At 55.3% G+C, this 13,004-nt stretch overlaps 1 protein-coding gene across 3 annotated transcripts in view; it reads left to right on the top strand.

Moving 5' to 3' along the window:
• ZBTB7C (zinc finger and BTB domain containing 7C) overlaps positions 1 to 13,004 on the top strand; it is a 390,531-nt gene that overhangs the window by 268,386 nt on the left and 109,141 nt on the right. Inside the window, exon 1 of one of the 3 annotated variants that reach the window (XM_055417318.2) lies at positions 7,912 to 8,990. The exons of the other annotated variants lie outside the window; for them this stretch is intronic. Coding sequence (XP_055273293.1) covers positions 8,866 to 8,990 — 125 coding nt within the window. The 5' untranslated portion in view covers positions 7,912 to 8,865. Of the gene's footprint in view, positions 1 to 7,911; positions 8,991 to 13,004 lie in introns of those variants that run through there. 3 annotated transcript variants of the gene reach the window in all.

The following is a 13,004-nucleotide window of genomic DNA, read 5'->3' as shown; positions in this document are numbered from 1 at the left end:
GTGGGAGACCCGGGTTTGATCCCTGGGTTGGGAAGATCCCCTGAAGAAGGGAAAGGCTACTCACTCCAGTATTCTGGCCTGGAGAATTCCATGGAAATGTAAAGTCTTTACCAAGAACTTTATTGGTCCTAGAGCTCACTGCTAGGTGAGGCTGCACTCTAATGGGCAGATGGCTATTTAAGCTAGCCTTGAGATACTCCAAACAACATGGACAGCCTCAGACAAGGGTCTGCCCTAATGTTTTCCCCTGTTATGATTAACAGGATTGAACCTTCTGTCTCACTCTGATTTCTCCCACTCCACTCAAAGGCCAAAAATATTCTGAACTACCTGACGCGTTTTGTCATGATTAAAAGTGATTTTTAACGGTTGTCATTGTGACCTGGGTTCAAATCCTGACTCTGAGCTGCCATTCTCTAAAAGGGGAATAATAATATATAGACTTCACAGAATCGCTGCTGAGGATTAAAAGAAACGATGCTTTAGTGCTTGTGGCTATTATGATTATCATGATTTTCCTGTCCTTGGGGGTTAACAGTGAGTCTTTTCTTTGATGTGGTCCTTTTAGGAGGCCAAGGCCCTTGTTTTGATCTCCACTGTGACCATTCAGTTCTGCCTTGTTCTCCCATTCATCCTACAGACCTACCCTTGACCTTAATGAAAGCGCCAGCTTCAGTGAGTGAAGGTCACTGGGCTGACCTTCCAGCCTGGTTGGCGTGTCTGACCCTCAAGAAGGATCGTGGGCTGTGCTAGCCATTCTCAGCACCAACCCCCACCCCCACCGCCACCCCCGGCAATGGCACGCTGACCAGCACAAGGGGAGGGGTGAGGCCACCCTCTGCCTGAGCACCCTGGGCCCATTTAGGGCAGACACTTTTCTGGAGGGTATTGGAGCCCTGTTCACTGCTTCTCCAACAGAGAAGGGGCTGGTGTGTAGCCCTTCCCCAGCAGTCACCCAGCCCAGCTGCTGGCCCCTCTACACACCAGTCTCCGGGCACAGTACACCCACACGAGCGTGCCCGAACACACGCAGCCCTGCCTCGTCTTCCCCATTCCTGTCACCGCCCTTCCTCCTCCTGGTCAAACACCAGCTAAGGGACAAGTGGGCATCCATGCTATGCCCAAGGGTATCAACGGCCTGGTTGGGCTAGGGGGCCTACCACCTTTGTAGGGAAACAGGAAGGATAGGCCAACTTTTGCCTTATTTACCAAAGAAAATTTGGGTTGAGGCCAGAGTTTGCAGCTGGTGTAGCTTGGACCTCAGCTCCCTAGGCTGCCTAGACCCACAGGGTCCTGTCTCGTAAGGGTGATCTAATATTAGGTAAGTTAGCAGTTTCTCGAGGTTGAGATTCTTAGTTCCTTTTTTCTCTTCCTTTCTTTCCTTTCTCTCTCTGTCTCTCTCCCTGCCTTCCTACATTTCTTGCTTTTTTTTTTTTAGTATTCTGTGCATAAATATCCGCTTTATATATAAAAAAAAGGACATTTCTAGACACACAGAATTAAGTCCTCTCCTTGCTTTGCAGTTAGGTCTAGGCGACTGTGCTGGGGAAGACCATGCTGGGAGCACTGGGAAAGGAGTCAGCTGGCTGGGATTACACGCCGCGTCTTCACCACTGTGCCCGGTATGACCTTGGGCAAGTCACCTCCCCACCCCCACCCCCATTGCCTCACTGTCTGTGGGAGCTATAAATGCTGCTCTCCTGGCCCCTTGGGGGTGGGGATCAAATGAGGTGAGAGGCCCGTGGGTGACAAAGAAGGAAAAGCCCGAGGGTCAAAGACGTGGCCTCACCCAGCTGACTTCATGGCAGATGGTTATCTGTTCATTGCCTCTCCCCTACTGGAAGATCAGCTCCATGAGGATGGAGACGTGACCTGCGAAGGTGTTGCGTGATGTGTTTGCGTTACAGCCACGGCCGGAGCAGCGGGGGCCGCGGGGAGGCAGTCAGCACACACCCGGGGAAGGAAGGAGGCCGAGGGATGGAGGCACAGACGCGGGGCGTTGCCTCCCGGCCGGAAGTGTAGCCCCCACCAGCCAAGCCCTCCTGCCTGGACGGCCGCCAGCCTGCCCCAGTGACAGGCCCAGGCACCTGGAGCGCCCGCTGCTCTGCTGAAGCGTGCTGGCCCTCCCCTCCTCCCGAGGGTGCCACACAGTACAATCTTCCGGGAGGGCGAGGCCCGGGCCCTGAACCCTCGGGCTGAGCTCACCCAGCCTGGCCAGGTACATCCCCTGCACTTCCCCGGGGACAACAGTTCCGGCACCCAGGCACCCCGTGCTCAGCCTGAACCTCCTCTCAGAGGCTCCCACCCGAGGCCAGGCCGAGCTCCAGCTGGTCTCCCAGGCCCCCTGAGGAGGGGAGGAGGGCTCCCAGGACCCAGCCACCCTCACTGGGCCTCACCTTCTTCTCCAGTGCCCACTGGACTGGTCAACCAAAGGCCAGGGGCTTCCCCGCATCACCTCTGTGTGCTTGAAGAAGTCAGGGAGTTAGGTCAAGGTGTCTGGCCAACTGCACTGTGTTCTGGGTGATGCGTCTGCCGCCCTAAGACCCAGGAGCAGAAGTGAGTGCAGCTCAGGCCACCGGCAGATTCAGATAAACTTTGTGACTGTATAAGCTTTGCTTAGATTCAGTCGTGGCTCCCGCTCTGTTCTCGATGCTCAGCAGCCGATGAATTGTTATCTCACGTTGGCATTCTAATACATGTAAATAAAATCTGATCTGAGGATCAGAGTGATAGAGCTGCATGATTACAGGGACATCCTTGTGAGCACAGTACAAACTGGGGAATTCAGAGGAGTGAGGACTCGACTTGTTGACAGGAAGCTGGGCTGTGTTGGAAGCGGCCGGGTGCGTCCGAAGTGGTCTCTTTCTGCTCCAGCCAGTTGAGTTTTCCTCAAATTTTAATTAAATGTTTAATTAGACATTTGTTGAACACCTAAGAACTGCAAAGTAGGGTGGTATGTGAAGCCTGTGTTTAGTGAGGCGGTTGGGGGTGGGGGGGTGTGGACTGTCCGCTCCAGCTGGGGGAGGTGGGTCGTAGCCACTTTAGCACTGAAGAGAGACTAGGGGCCCTGCGCTGTGGCGGTCGCATTGCCTTATGTGGTGGGATTATGGGTCACCTTCTTGCCTCTATTTTTCAGCTACATCAATATTCTCTTTCAAATTATATACTCATATACATACGTTTTTATAAGAATATTAACCTCATGAGAGTTTTGCATCTCTGATTTCAAAGAGCTCCATTTGGCCACTCACTCGCTTTTTAATCTAATCCTCAGTTTCCTCATCTGCAGAGTGGGACTCAGGGTCACTGTGAAAGCCAAGCCGCGTGATGGGTGTAGAAGCCACGGACACCTGAAGGCACTGCACGCACAGGCCTCCTCAGAGGTTGGGCCCTCAGACGTGGCGAGTTGGGGCGCACGGCTGTTGGCTGGTAATCCCCAGATAAAATCAGCCCCGACTGGGTCTCCCGCTGGCTCACTTGCTGTGGACCACACTTGTGTGTGGGCCTGTTTCCACGCTCGTGTGGCAGCCTGTGCAGAGGTGGCGGGGAGGCGGGTGTAGTGGGAGGAGTGCTCAGGGGTGTGAGAACGCCGCAGTCCTCACGCGCTGATTCGCATCAAGAATCAGCCGGGGGCCAACAGCAGAAGTGAAACCTTCCCGAAGCCCTCTCGAGTGCCTGACAGCCGGGGTTCTCTCCTCGTTTGTTTATTGGCACCTGCACTGTCCTTCTCCGAGGATGAAAGCCCGCCTGGCTGCTGAGTGTCGACCTGCTCAGGCTCCTGGTCGTCATCTCACCCATGGTTCCCCCTGAGTGAAGTCACTCAGCCGTGTCCGACTCTTTGAGACCTCATGGACTGTAGCCCACCAGACTCTTCTGTCTGTGGGATTCTCCAGGCAAGAATACTGGAGTGGGTTGCCATTTCCTTCTCCAAGGGATTTCCCGACCCAGGGCTCGAACCCAGGTCTCCCGCATTGCGGGCAGACGCTTTACCCTCTGAGCCACCTGGGAATCGTTCCCCCTTACAGAGGAGGAAGATGAGGATGGGGGAGGGCAGATGACACCTCCAGGGGTTACAGCCTGCCAGTGGCCGAGCCAGGACTACAGCCAGTCCTCCGGTCTCCCGGATCTATGGTTTTCTCTATAAGCATTTTTCCCCTCAGTGTATTTGTCAGGAGGCTAACTTGTATCAAATATGTTTTTTGTTTATTTGTGTTTTTCAGGTATGTTTTTGTTGTTATTTAGTAAGTTGTGTCCAACTCTTTGCCACCCCGTGGATGGCAGCCTGCCAGGCTCCTCTGTCCATAGGATTTCCCAGGCAAGGATACTGGAATGGGTTGCCATTTTCTTCTCCATGGGATCTTTCCGACCCGTGGATTGAACCCGAATCTCCTGCATTGGGAGGTGGATTCTTTACCGATGAGCCACCAGGGAAGCCCAACGATATACAGTGAAAAAGACACACAGGGTCCCCAGCCCACAAGCAGCCTCTGTTCTAGTGGGAGGGACCGTCAAATATAGTTCAATGTAAAGAGAAGTTGTTCAGTCATGTCCTACTCTTTGCGACCCCATGGACTGTAGCCCACCAGGCCCCTCCATCCATGGGATTTTCCAGGCAAGAGTACTGGAGTGGGTTGCCATTTCCTTCTCCAGGGGAATCTTCCTGACCCAGGGATCGAACCCGGGTCTCCCGCATAGCAGGCAGACGCTTTACCATCTGAGCCACAAGTTCAATGTAAACATGACGTCAAATATAAGTATGCAAGCTGCATGAGTACTTTGAGTAAGGGTCAGAAACAAATAATGGGTTTTTTTTTTTTCTAACTTATCTGTGGTAGTCAAGGAAGCCTTCTCTGAGGAGGTGACACATCTTCACAACCTGAGGTAGGGGAGGGCAAGGCAGGCTAAGGAAGTTCCCACAACAGGAAGGCAGAGGAACTGGCGTGTCTGCCTGTGACTGGAGGATGGGGCGGGAGGCAGGGGTGGGTGTGGAGAGAGAAGCAGGGATTTCTCTGTGCCTCGTGGGCCATGGAGAGCCATCTGGACCACATGTTAAGTGCTCTGCGATGTGACCAGATGCACATCTGGAGAGTACCTGGGCAGCGCTGGGTGGAAAGAGCAGGATAGGAGTGGGGGCAGGGAGGCCAGTGAAGGGTCCTGCCTGCACAAGTCAAGGGGAGAGGGGTGGTGGCTGGGGCCATGGGGGAGGCAGGAAGAAGGCAGATCTGAGATCTGCTTTGGAGATCTGATTCTTGCTCGTAGATGGCTGGCTGGGGCAAGGTTGGGGGGCAGGCCACGAAAGGAGAGAGAGGCAGCAAGGGTGACTCCAGGTTTCCACTCAACCCCAGTGCTGTGCGCATCCTCAGGGAAGACTCGCTCTAGTGCTTCACCAAAGCCTAACCTCCACCTCAGCCTCATCCTGACCAATAACAGCCTCTCAGTTCAGTAAGAGCCATTACTCTGCCTGCTCAGCAGGTGGGGAAATGGAGGCACACATACCAGCAAAGCAAACTGCTCCTTAGGGAGCCAGTTGTAGGAACCAGACAAAAAGCCAGAGGCCAAGCCTGGGGTCAGCCTCTAGGCAGCAGAGTCCAAAGACCCCAGTGTTATGTCCAGTGGTTATGACTTTTGTCAAGCCATGTGACCTTGAACAAGTGACATGGCCTCTCTGGGCCCTAGTTTCCTCATCAGTGAAGGGGAGAGAATGAAAGGACCTACCTCCTGGTGTGGCTGTGGGATTAAATGAGGGGCTAGATGCTCCATAGCTGGCAGCGATTAGTGTTCTCAGATGACACGGCCTGTCTCTGTGTCCACCTCTCTACACACGTGTATACGGACATTCGGTAAGTGTGCATGCCCAGGCAGAAGCTGTCGGCGTGCCTGCATCACAGCTGAGGACCGGGCACCACTGAATTGCAAGTTGACGGTAGCCGATTTGCTGCCTGTGCTTCTGTTTAGCCTTCTGAGCCATTGCTTGGTGTTTGGAGCAGGAACTTTCATCCGCCCTGGAACAAGAGTGTGTTGTGGGTTTGGAGGCAGATGTGGAAGGCAAGGCGTCTGTAAGCCAGCCTGTTTCCAAGTGCTCTGACCGACCTGACCCAGGAAGGGGTGGGGCGGGAAGGAGGGGGTGAGGGGGTGAGTAAGAGGGAGGGGGCAAGAATCACCTCCCCAGAGGAGAGGCGCAGTAACAGATCTAGAGTCTGGCCCGCCCTGAGCCCCTTCTGTGTGGCTGTGGGAGCCTCTCTCGCCAACCCCCACCCACCCGCCAAGACTCCTTTGTGTTCCTGTTCTCAGGAGGCAGCTGGCTTGGGGGCTGAGAACAGGGGAGAGGTGAGGCTGGAGGGGGACTGGGGCAGGGCTCCCCACTTTTTGCCCACAGCCCTTCCGAAAGGGCGGGTCCCAGCCTAGCACGCACACACAGTGATTAAGGGGGAGGGTGCAATGACATCCAGTGTCCACCGAGGTACCCAGCCAGCGGGCTGGACCGTGGCCAGCTCTCCCCCGGGGCTCTTGGCTGCAATACAGTCAGCCCTGGCACCACCCACTGGCCTACTCAGACACTCCTTCAGGTCCAGGGGCCAGAGCCCAGCTAGGAGGAGCCGCCTAGGGGCAGGCTGGGCTGGGCACGCAACTCTCCGCCACCTTCCTCCTCCCCTTCTGCCCACATCCAGCTCCAGCTGGGTTTGAAAGAGGTGCTCCAATCCTCGCTCCCTCCAAAGCAGGCCCTGCCCTGTACTCTCTCCTTTTAGCTGGAAGCTGTGTGCATAAACTGGGTCTCCCTTGTCGGCCCTGGGAGAACCCCGTAAACCGGGCCAGCTGCCCTGTCCCCTAGCCCTCACTCCCACCCCTGCTCACAGGAGCACAAACTTCTAGACCCGAGGGACCACTTTCGGGAAACCTCTGCCCCCTCCAGGAGTTCTATCTTCATGACTGCAGGACCCGGTTCCTTAATGGACCCCGAAGAGTGCTCTGTGGACCCTGCCCCACACTGACGAGCCCTCGGTGCTTTATCTCCTCACAAGACCTGAGGCTCTGAGGGTGGCACCCCACCTCTACCCAGGCCGTCAGAACCAAACCTCAACTTGTGGGTGCACAGCCAACACCTCTGGATTGATTCTGACTCCATCCAGGTCATGCGTTGGCACCTTCACCCATGGGGCCTGGGAGTGGAGTGTGGAGTTGCGCTTGATTGGGTATTTCATTAGCGCCTCTGTGGACAAAGGGATTTGACTTTTCATTCTTTGGTCTGGGTGTTCCGGGAGTTTTTGATAAAAAGCTATGGAGTCATCCAGTCTTGGAAACTGTCCACCTGCCCTGATTAAGCACCTTTGCTTCTGACCTCCAGTGCCCGATTCCCTGACTTCGTACCCCCTCCCCTTCCCTCCCCTGCCTTCCTCATCCCTCCCTGCTTCCAAACCTCTCTGCCCCCCTACAGGCTGCTATCCGTGACCCCCTACCATACAGAGAAAATCTGACAAACTCCTTCCAGCCCTTTGTAGGAACTCTTGCCCCGAACCCTTGGGTATTTACAGTTATAGAACTACACAGAGAGAGACCCCTCCTGCCTTCCTGAAGCAAATTTGTCTGCCTGGAGCAGGCTCTCTGCTGGGGCGTGCCCCACAACGGGATGAATCATTAACGCTGGGATTTCAGGCAGGGGGCACCTGCTGGAGGAGGTATTTAAATCTGAACCATTCTTCCTGGCGTGCTGCAAACCGTCTGTCCCATCCTTGGCCTTCACAGATTGATGGACATTTGGGGTTTATCTTTGGCTTTGGGGTGCTTTCGTGTTGGTGGCAGAGGTGGTGAGGTCCAGGCCTCTCTTTGGTCTCATTTCTTTCCTGCTGATTCTCCATCTCACACAGGGGAGCTGGTTACCAGGGAAGAAGTATCCCACCCCCCCACCCCCTGCTTCTCCCCCACTTCTGAGAAATTCCAGCCTAGGTACCAAGGAGTTCATGAAGGTTCCCCTCCCCCGCACCAAGTGAAGGACAGTTATTGGGGAAGAGGGCCGACAGCAGCAGGCGCCTCCTAGCTGGCAGTTTTCGAAAAGGGCGTGGTGTGTGGTTTCAAGGAACAGTTTGGGCAAGGGCGCCCCGCCACACCTCTCTGGGATTGGTGGCTGGCCCACCCCAAATGTGGACTGTTGGGTCTCTGGTTGGTATTTCTGAGTCAGTCTTAGAAAGGAGCAAAGCCAAAGCAAGTCTGGTGATACTGTGTTTGTTGTTGGGGAGGAGCGACCGTAGGCACCCCCACCTCAGGCCTCAGGACTCCCTCTGGGCCAGGTTCCCCTGGGCAGCCCAGGTTCCCCTGGGCAGTGAAGGGTTCTCTGCCTATTTCCTGCACCTCCCTCTTTGTCATTTGCCACTTGAATGCTTGCTGTGTTTGTTTGGTAAGTTACATTCAGGACCCTTTAAAGAGAAAACATATAATTCCAGTAATTTTATTGGGCTCAAGTTTCAGGCAAATGGGAATCAAATTGCTTCTAAAAATAAAAGACATGCAGAATTGGGGAGGGGGAAACAGTGACAATGAAAAGCCGCCCCTGATTTGAGATAAATGTAAGGCATTTTGTGAAATATTAGAGAAAAAAAAAAAAAAACGGTGAGACCCAGAAAGAAAGTGGGGGCCGGGGGAACGCCTCCATCACCCTGCTTTTATTTCTGCATTCCCTCTGAGCAGAGGGCTCACTTTGCATATCAGAAAGTGAGGCGTAAAGCGCGACTGGTGAAATTGGTCCCGGTCCGCGCTCAACAGTACAGGTGGACGAAAAGGGGCTGCCTGCCAAATACTTCTGGTTGGAGGGAGGGGTGGGAGTGCTCTCTCAAAACCACTCCTGGAATGGCTTAACTCGCCCTGCACGAATCAATGACAACCTCCCGCCGGCTGCGGCAGGCTCCCCTGAGCTGCGCTGCCGCGTGGATTCCCAGCCCGGGACCCTGGCGGCGCTCAGGACACGACCCGGGCACGAGCGGCGTCCCCGGGGCGGCCAGGTGGGTTTGCCGCGGCCTCGGGACGGGACCGGACCGGACCGGAGCGGGCTTGGGACGGGCTCGGGGCTCTGGGCAGCGGCCCTGGCTGGGGAGGGGTGGGGATGGGGGTGGGGGAGGCCCCTCGGGCGCCGGGCGGCTGCGTCCTCTCTTCGGGCGCAGCGGCTGTTCGCGCTCCACCGCGGGGACCCCTGGCCCGGGTGGCGGCTCCGACTGGCGCTCGCGCGGCTTGGGTGGCAGCGAACGAGAAGAGTTTCAGAGCCGCCCTGGGGCTGAGCCGAGCGTGCCGGGGCCTCCGCGCTGATGCGGGGCGCGCGGCGAAACGCAGGGAGGAACCGCGGACTCGGGGTGCAGCAGCTCTGCTCTCGCTCGCCGCGCCCGCCGCCCTCGCGGCAGGTTCTGGGGTGGCCGAGAGGGGACAGCGGAGTGCGAGCGGCACTCCGGAAGGTAGTGGCCGATGAACACTGTTAGTTTCAATACCTTGACCCCCCCCAAAAAAAAGCTTGCCTCCTTCCAATATCAGACGCAAAACTTGGTTGGGGGTGGGGGTGGTGTGGAAGCCAAGGCAACTCCTGCAGAAGTCAGGACAGGGACAGGAATGAAAGGGGGAATTGGCACAAGTCGCTGGGCAAGCCGGAGGGAGTCCCGCCGGGCTGAATCGCAAGCAGAGCAGGGTGGGTGGGGTCGGTGGGCGTACAGCTAAGCCGGGACATCCCGGAGCTCGCTCGCGAGGTGGTCGGACCCCCGTCGTGCCCTCCCCAGCGCCCAGTTCCTTGCAGCGGCCACGGGCTGGCCTGGGGGGGACTCTGGAAAGAGCGCGCACCCCCCCTGCACAGCCCAGCGCGGTGCAGTTTTCTTCGTGTCTGTAGTGAGGGCTCCAAGGGTCCCGAGGGTCGTCGGGTCTGGTCGTCCTGGTTTCTGGCCTCTGCTGTCCCGGCTGGGGGCCGCTGCCCTCTTTCTTAACCCGGGTACTGGGCTCTCCGGGCACAGGAGGCAGCCCCGGCTCCGCCATTCATTGGCCGACTGGGGGCGTACCCCTTCCAAAGCCCTCCAAATGCAGAAGTATGAAAATGTAAAGGAAGTGGTTGAAACAATCAGGCAGTTTTTCTCCAGAGTCATAGAAGATTGTGTGGAAGGGGAGGGAGAGGAAGGGCGACGGCCCTGCCAGGTTCAAGTTTCAGCTCTGTTCCTTCACCCGGTTTTAAGTCCTGGGGATTAGAACCTCCTCTGGTTAGATCCCCAGGAAGAGAAAGTAGACTGGTGCCACCCTCTCCCCTTAAGGCCCAACCTGGGCTGAAAGGGAAAAGAAATCTGACCTCCTAAAAGATGACTGAGTCAGTCTGTGCTCTGTCGTCTGGGCCTGGAGTTTGAAGCTGTTTCCTAAGTTCTCCCAAACTACCACCCAAGGGCAGCCCCCATGGCCCTCATCACCCCCTTTTCACAGGGAAGGGACTGGAAGCCCCAGGGGCCAGGTGAGTCCAGCGCTCCTTACACAGAACCACCGGACGCTAGTGCCACCTAGGCCTGGAGGCCTCCAATGTGGGTTGCAGAACTTCACAAAACTGATAGACTAGGGTTCCACCAAACACCTCGCGGGACCTGCTGGGAGATGAGGCAAGAACTCCGGCCTGAGAGACCACCAAGGGTCATCCAGTACTGATGAGTGAGGCTTTCACAGAATAAGCAAAATGTAGGGCGCAAGCAGGGTGGCCTGGAGAGACCGCAGGGAGAGCCAGTGTGCAATATGAGAAGAGGCGCTTTGGCAGCCAGAGAGGTCACCAAAGGCTTCAGCTAAGAGGAGGCACTGGGGCAGGACCCCGAGGGAGGGAGACAGAAAGAGAGCACAGGCCTGGAGGTCGCAGAACCTGAGGCTCATCCTGCCGTGTCAAGACTGGGAGATAAGCCAGAGAGGTTCCCGGCAGGGAGGAGAGAGAGGGGTCATTCAGAGACCATCTCCCATGCACCAGGTCCTGTGCTTGGCATAGAGCGTCTCCTCTGACCTGCACAGCCCGTCAGATAGGAAACGTTAGCTCCACTTGGCAGATGAGGAAACTGAAGCTCAGAAGGGTTAAGTCAGCCACCCAGCTACCTAGTGACAGAGACAGGAGTCCAAGCTACCCCTTCGACCACCCATCTTTTAGAATGTTGATTTTAGTTGAGACAGGACTCCACATCACTCTGGTATAATTGTACAAAAATAGTATGTGTTACATCCGTTGCTCACCTTCTTGAACCTGAGTTTCTTTCCATTCAATCAGTCAGCCATTTATTTAGCAACTGTTAGGGAAGCCTGGTGTGCTGCAATCCATGAGGTCACAAAGAGCCGGACATGACTGAGGGACTGAACTGAACTGATACTGTCTACCGTGTGATTCCAAGCACCATGCTAAGTGTCGCGCGTGCATTAGTGAGGGGAATCTGACCTGGTCTCTGGCCTCTGTCAATGGAAATAGTATTTGTAATCGTACATCCTTCAGTGACGTGTGCATGGCAGGGTCAGGCGCTGGGAGAGGCGAGCGGGCGGTGAGTACTGAGTGAATGAAATGAGACTGTATGTGGGGAGGTGCTCTGGAAGCATGGCCACGAAGAAGGAGAGGCAGCAGGAGGCCTGGGGGAAGGAGAGGGGTGGGCGGTTGGAATGATGAGTGTCCCCAAGCTTCAGTCATGAGGACTGGTCTTTGGCTCCAAGAGACGTCATAGCATGCACAGAGGGCCCATGAAGCTGATTGAGACCCTGCCGTTCAGATTATTGGTTTATCATCGTGGGTTCTGCGATGAGACTTTAGTTTTGGCGCATCCCAGCTGGAGATGACAAGAGCCCCATGCAGCCTCCAGGAGGGCTTGGCACCTCTGTGCATCCGTGCCAGCTGGGCAGAGAGCCACCCCAGAGCATCATCCTGCCACCCCCCACTCTCATTGCTCAGTGGCTGGGATGGCACTTGCCATCCTCTCAGAGCTGCAGCGGGAGCGCCGGTCCCCGCATCCTACCACTGGGGAAGCTTGTCCGTGTTCACAGCACTTGGTAGCGAAAGCAACACTAGAACCCAGGTCGCTGGACTGTCCAGAGCTCTCAGAGTGGCTCACAGCTGCCGGCCAGGGTGTTTCAGGACTCAACGGAAAAGCTCATGCTTGCTGTCTCCACTATATCTCCACTCGTAATGCCCTTTCCTCAAGCTCCTGTCCATCTCCGTTTCAGCTGACATATCTGCCCTAAAAAAAAAAAATGGTTGTCAGATGAATCTTTGAGAGACAGAACGGCCATAAATATTCCAGGACGTTTGGCCTGTTAACTTCTCCTCCCATCTTGAATGGTGTAATAGGTGTAAGGGAACCGCCTCGGGAGTTAACTCTCACTTTTGTGAGGAAGGTGAACTGATAAATCTAGTCTAGAAGCTAAGTCACTCCGAGGGATGCTCTGGGGCCTCCCTTCTTCGGAACTGATAAACCCACTCTTCCGGGGAGGATGGTTTTCCTCTTCCTTTTTTTTAAAAAAGAAAATCTCTTGGGTTTGAGGTCACGAGATTATATTACGCTCGTTTGGATGTTGTGGCGCCAGAATAAAGGCATTTTTTCTCCCAATATTGAGATGATCAGCCCGGTCAGAGCAGCGAGTCCCTGCCTGGCTGTCCCGTGTTTACCACGATTGCACAGGTGGATAATTGCATGGGGATGTCTGTTTGCTCAGCGCTTGCTCAGCCGTGCAGCCCTACAGGTTGGGCCAGGGAGAGAGCTGTTCAGTTTATTTTCCTTTGGCTGGGAACTGCAGAGATGAATAGAGGGAGGGGAATCTAGGGTTGAGAGATTGTTGCCAAGAGCAATTTGGAGTCTCCTTCATATTAGTCAGAGATTGTGTTTTTTTCCCTTCTGAAGCTGCTCGCTTCATAGTAACTTCCACGAAGGATGTTTTTCCATCTTTGCGCGCGTGTTCTTGTTAGTTTTTGTTCTTGTTAGTTTTTGTTTGGATTTTTAAGTCGCTGGACTTCTCATGACTTAGCAAAAAACAAAAATTGATGATAA

The sequence above is a fragment of the Moschus berezovskii genome, chromosome 28 (assembly GCF_049115385.1).
Source record: "Moschus berezovskii isolate FMDL1 chromosome 28, NW_MosBer_1.0, whole genome shotgun sequence".
NCBI lineage: Eukaryota > Metazoa > Chordata > Mammalia > Artiodactyla > Moschidae > Moschus > Moschus berezovskii.
The sequence above is the reverse complement of the archived record's forward strand: the minus strand, read 5'-3'. Positions and strand labels throughout refer to the sequence as shown.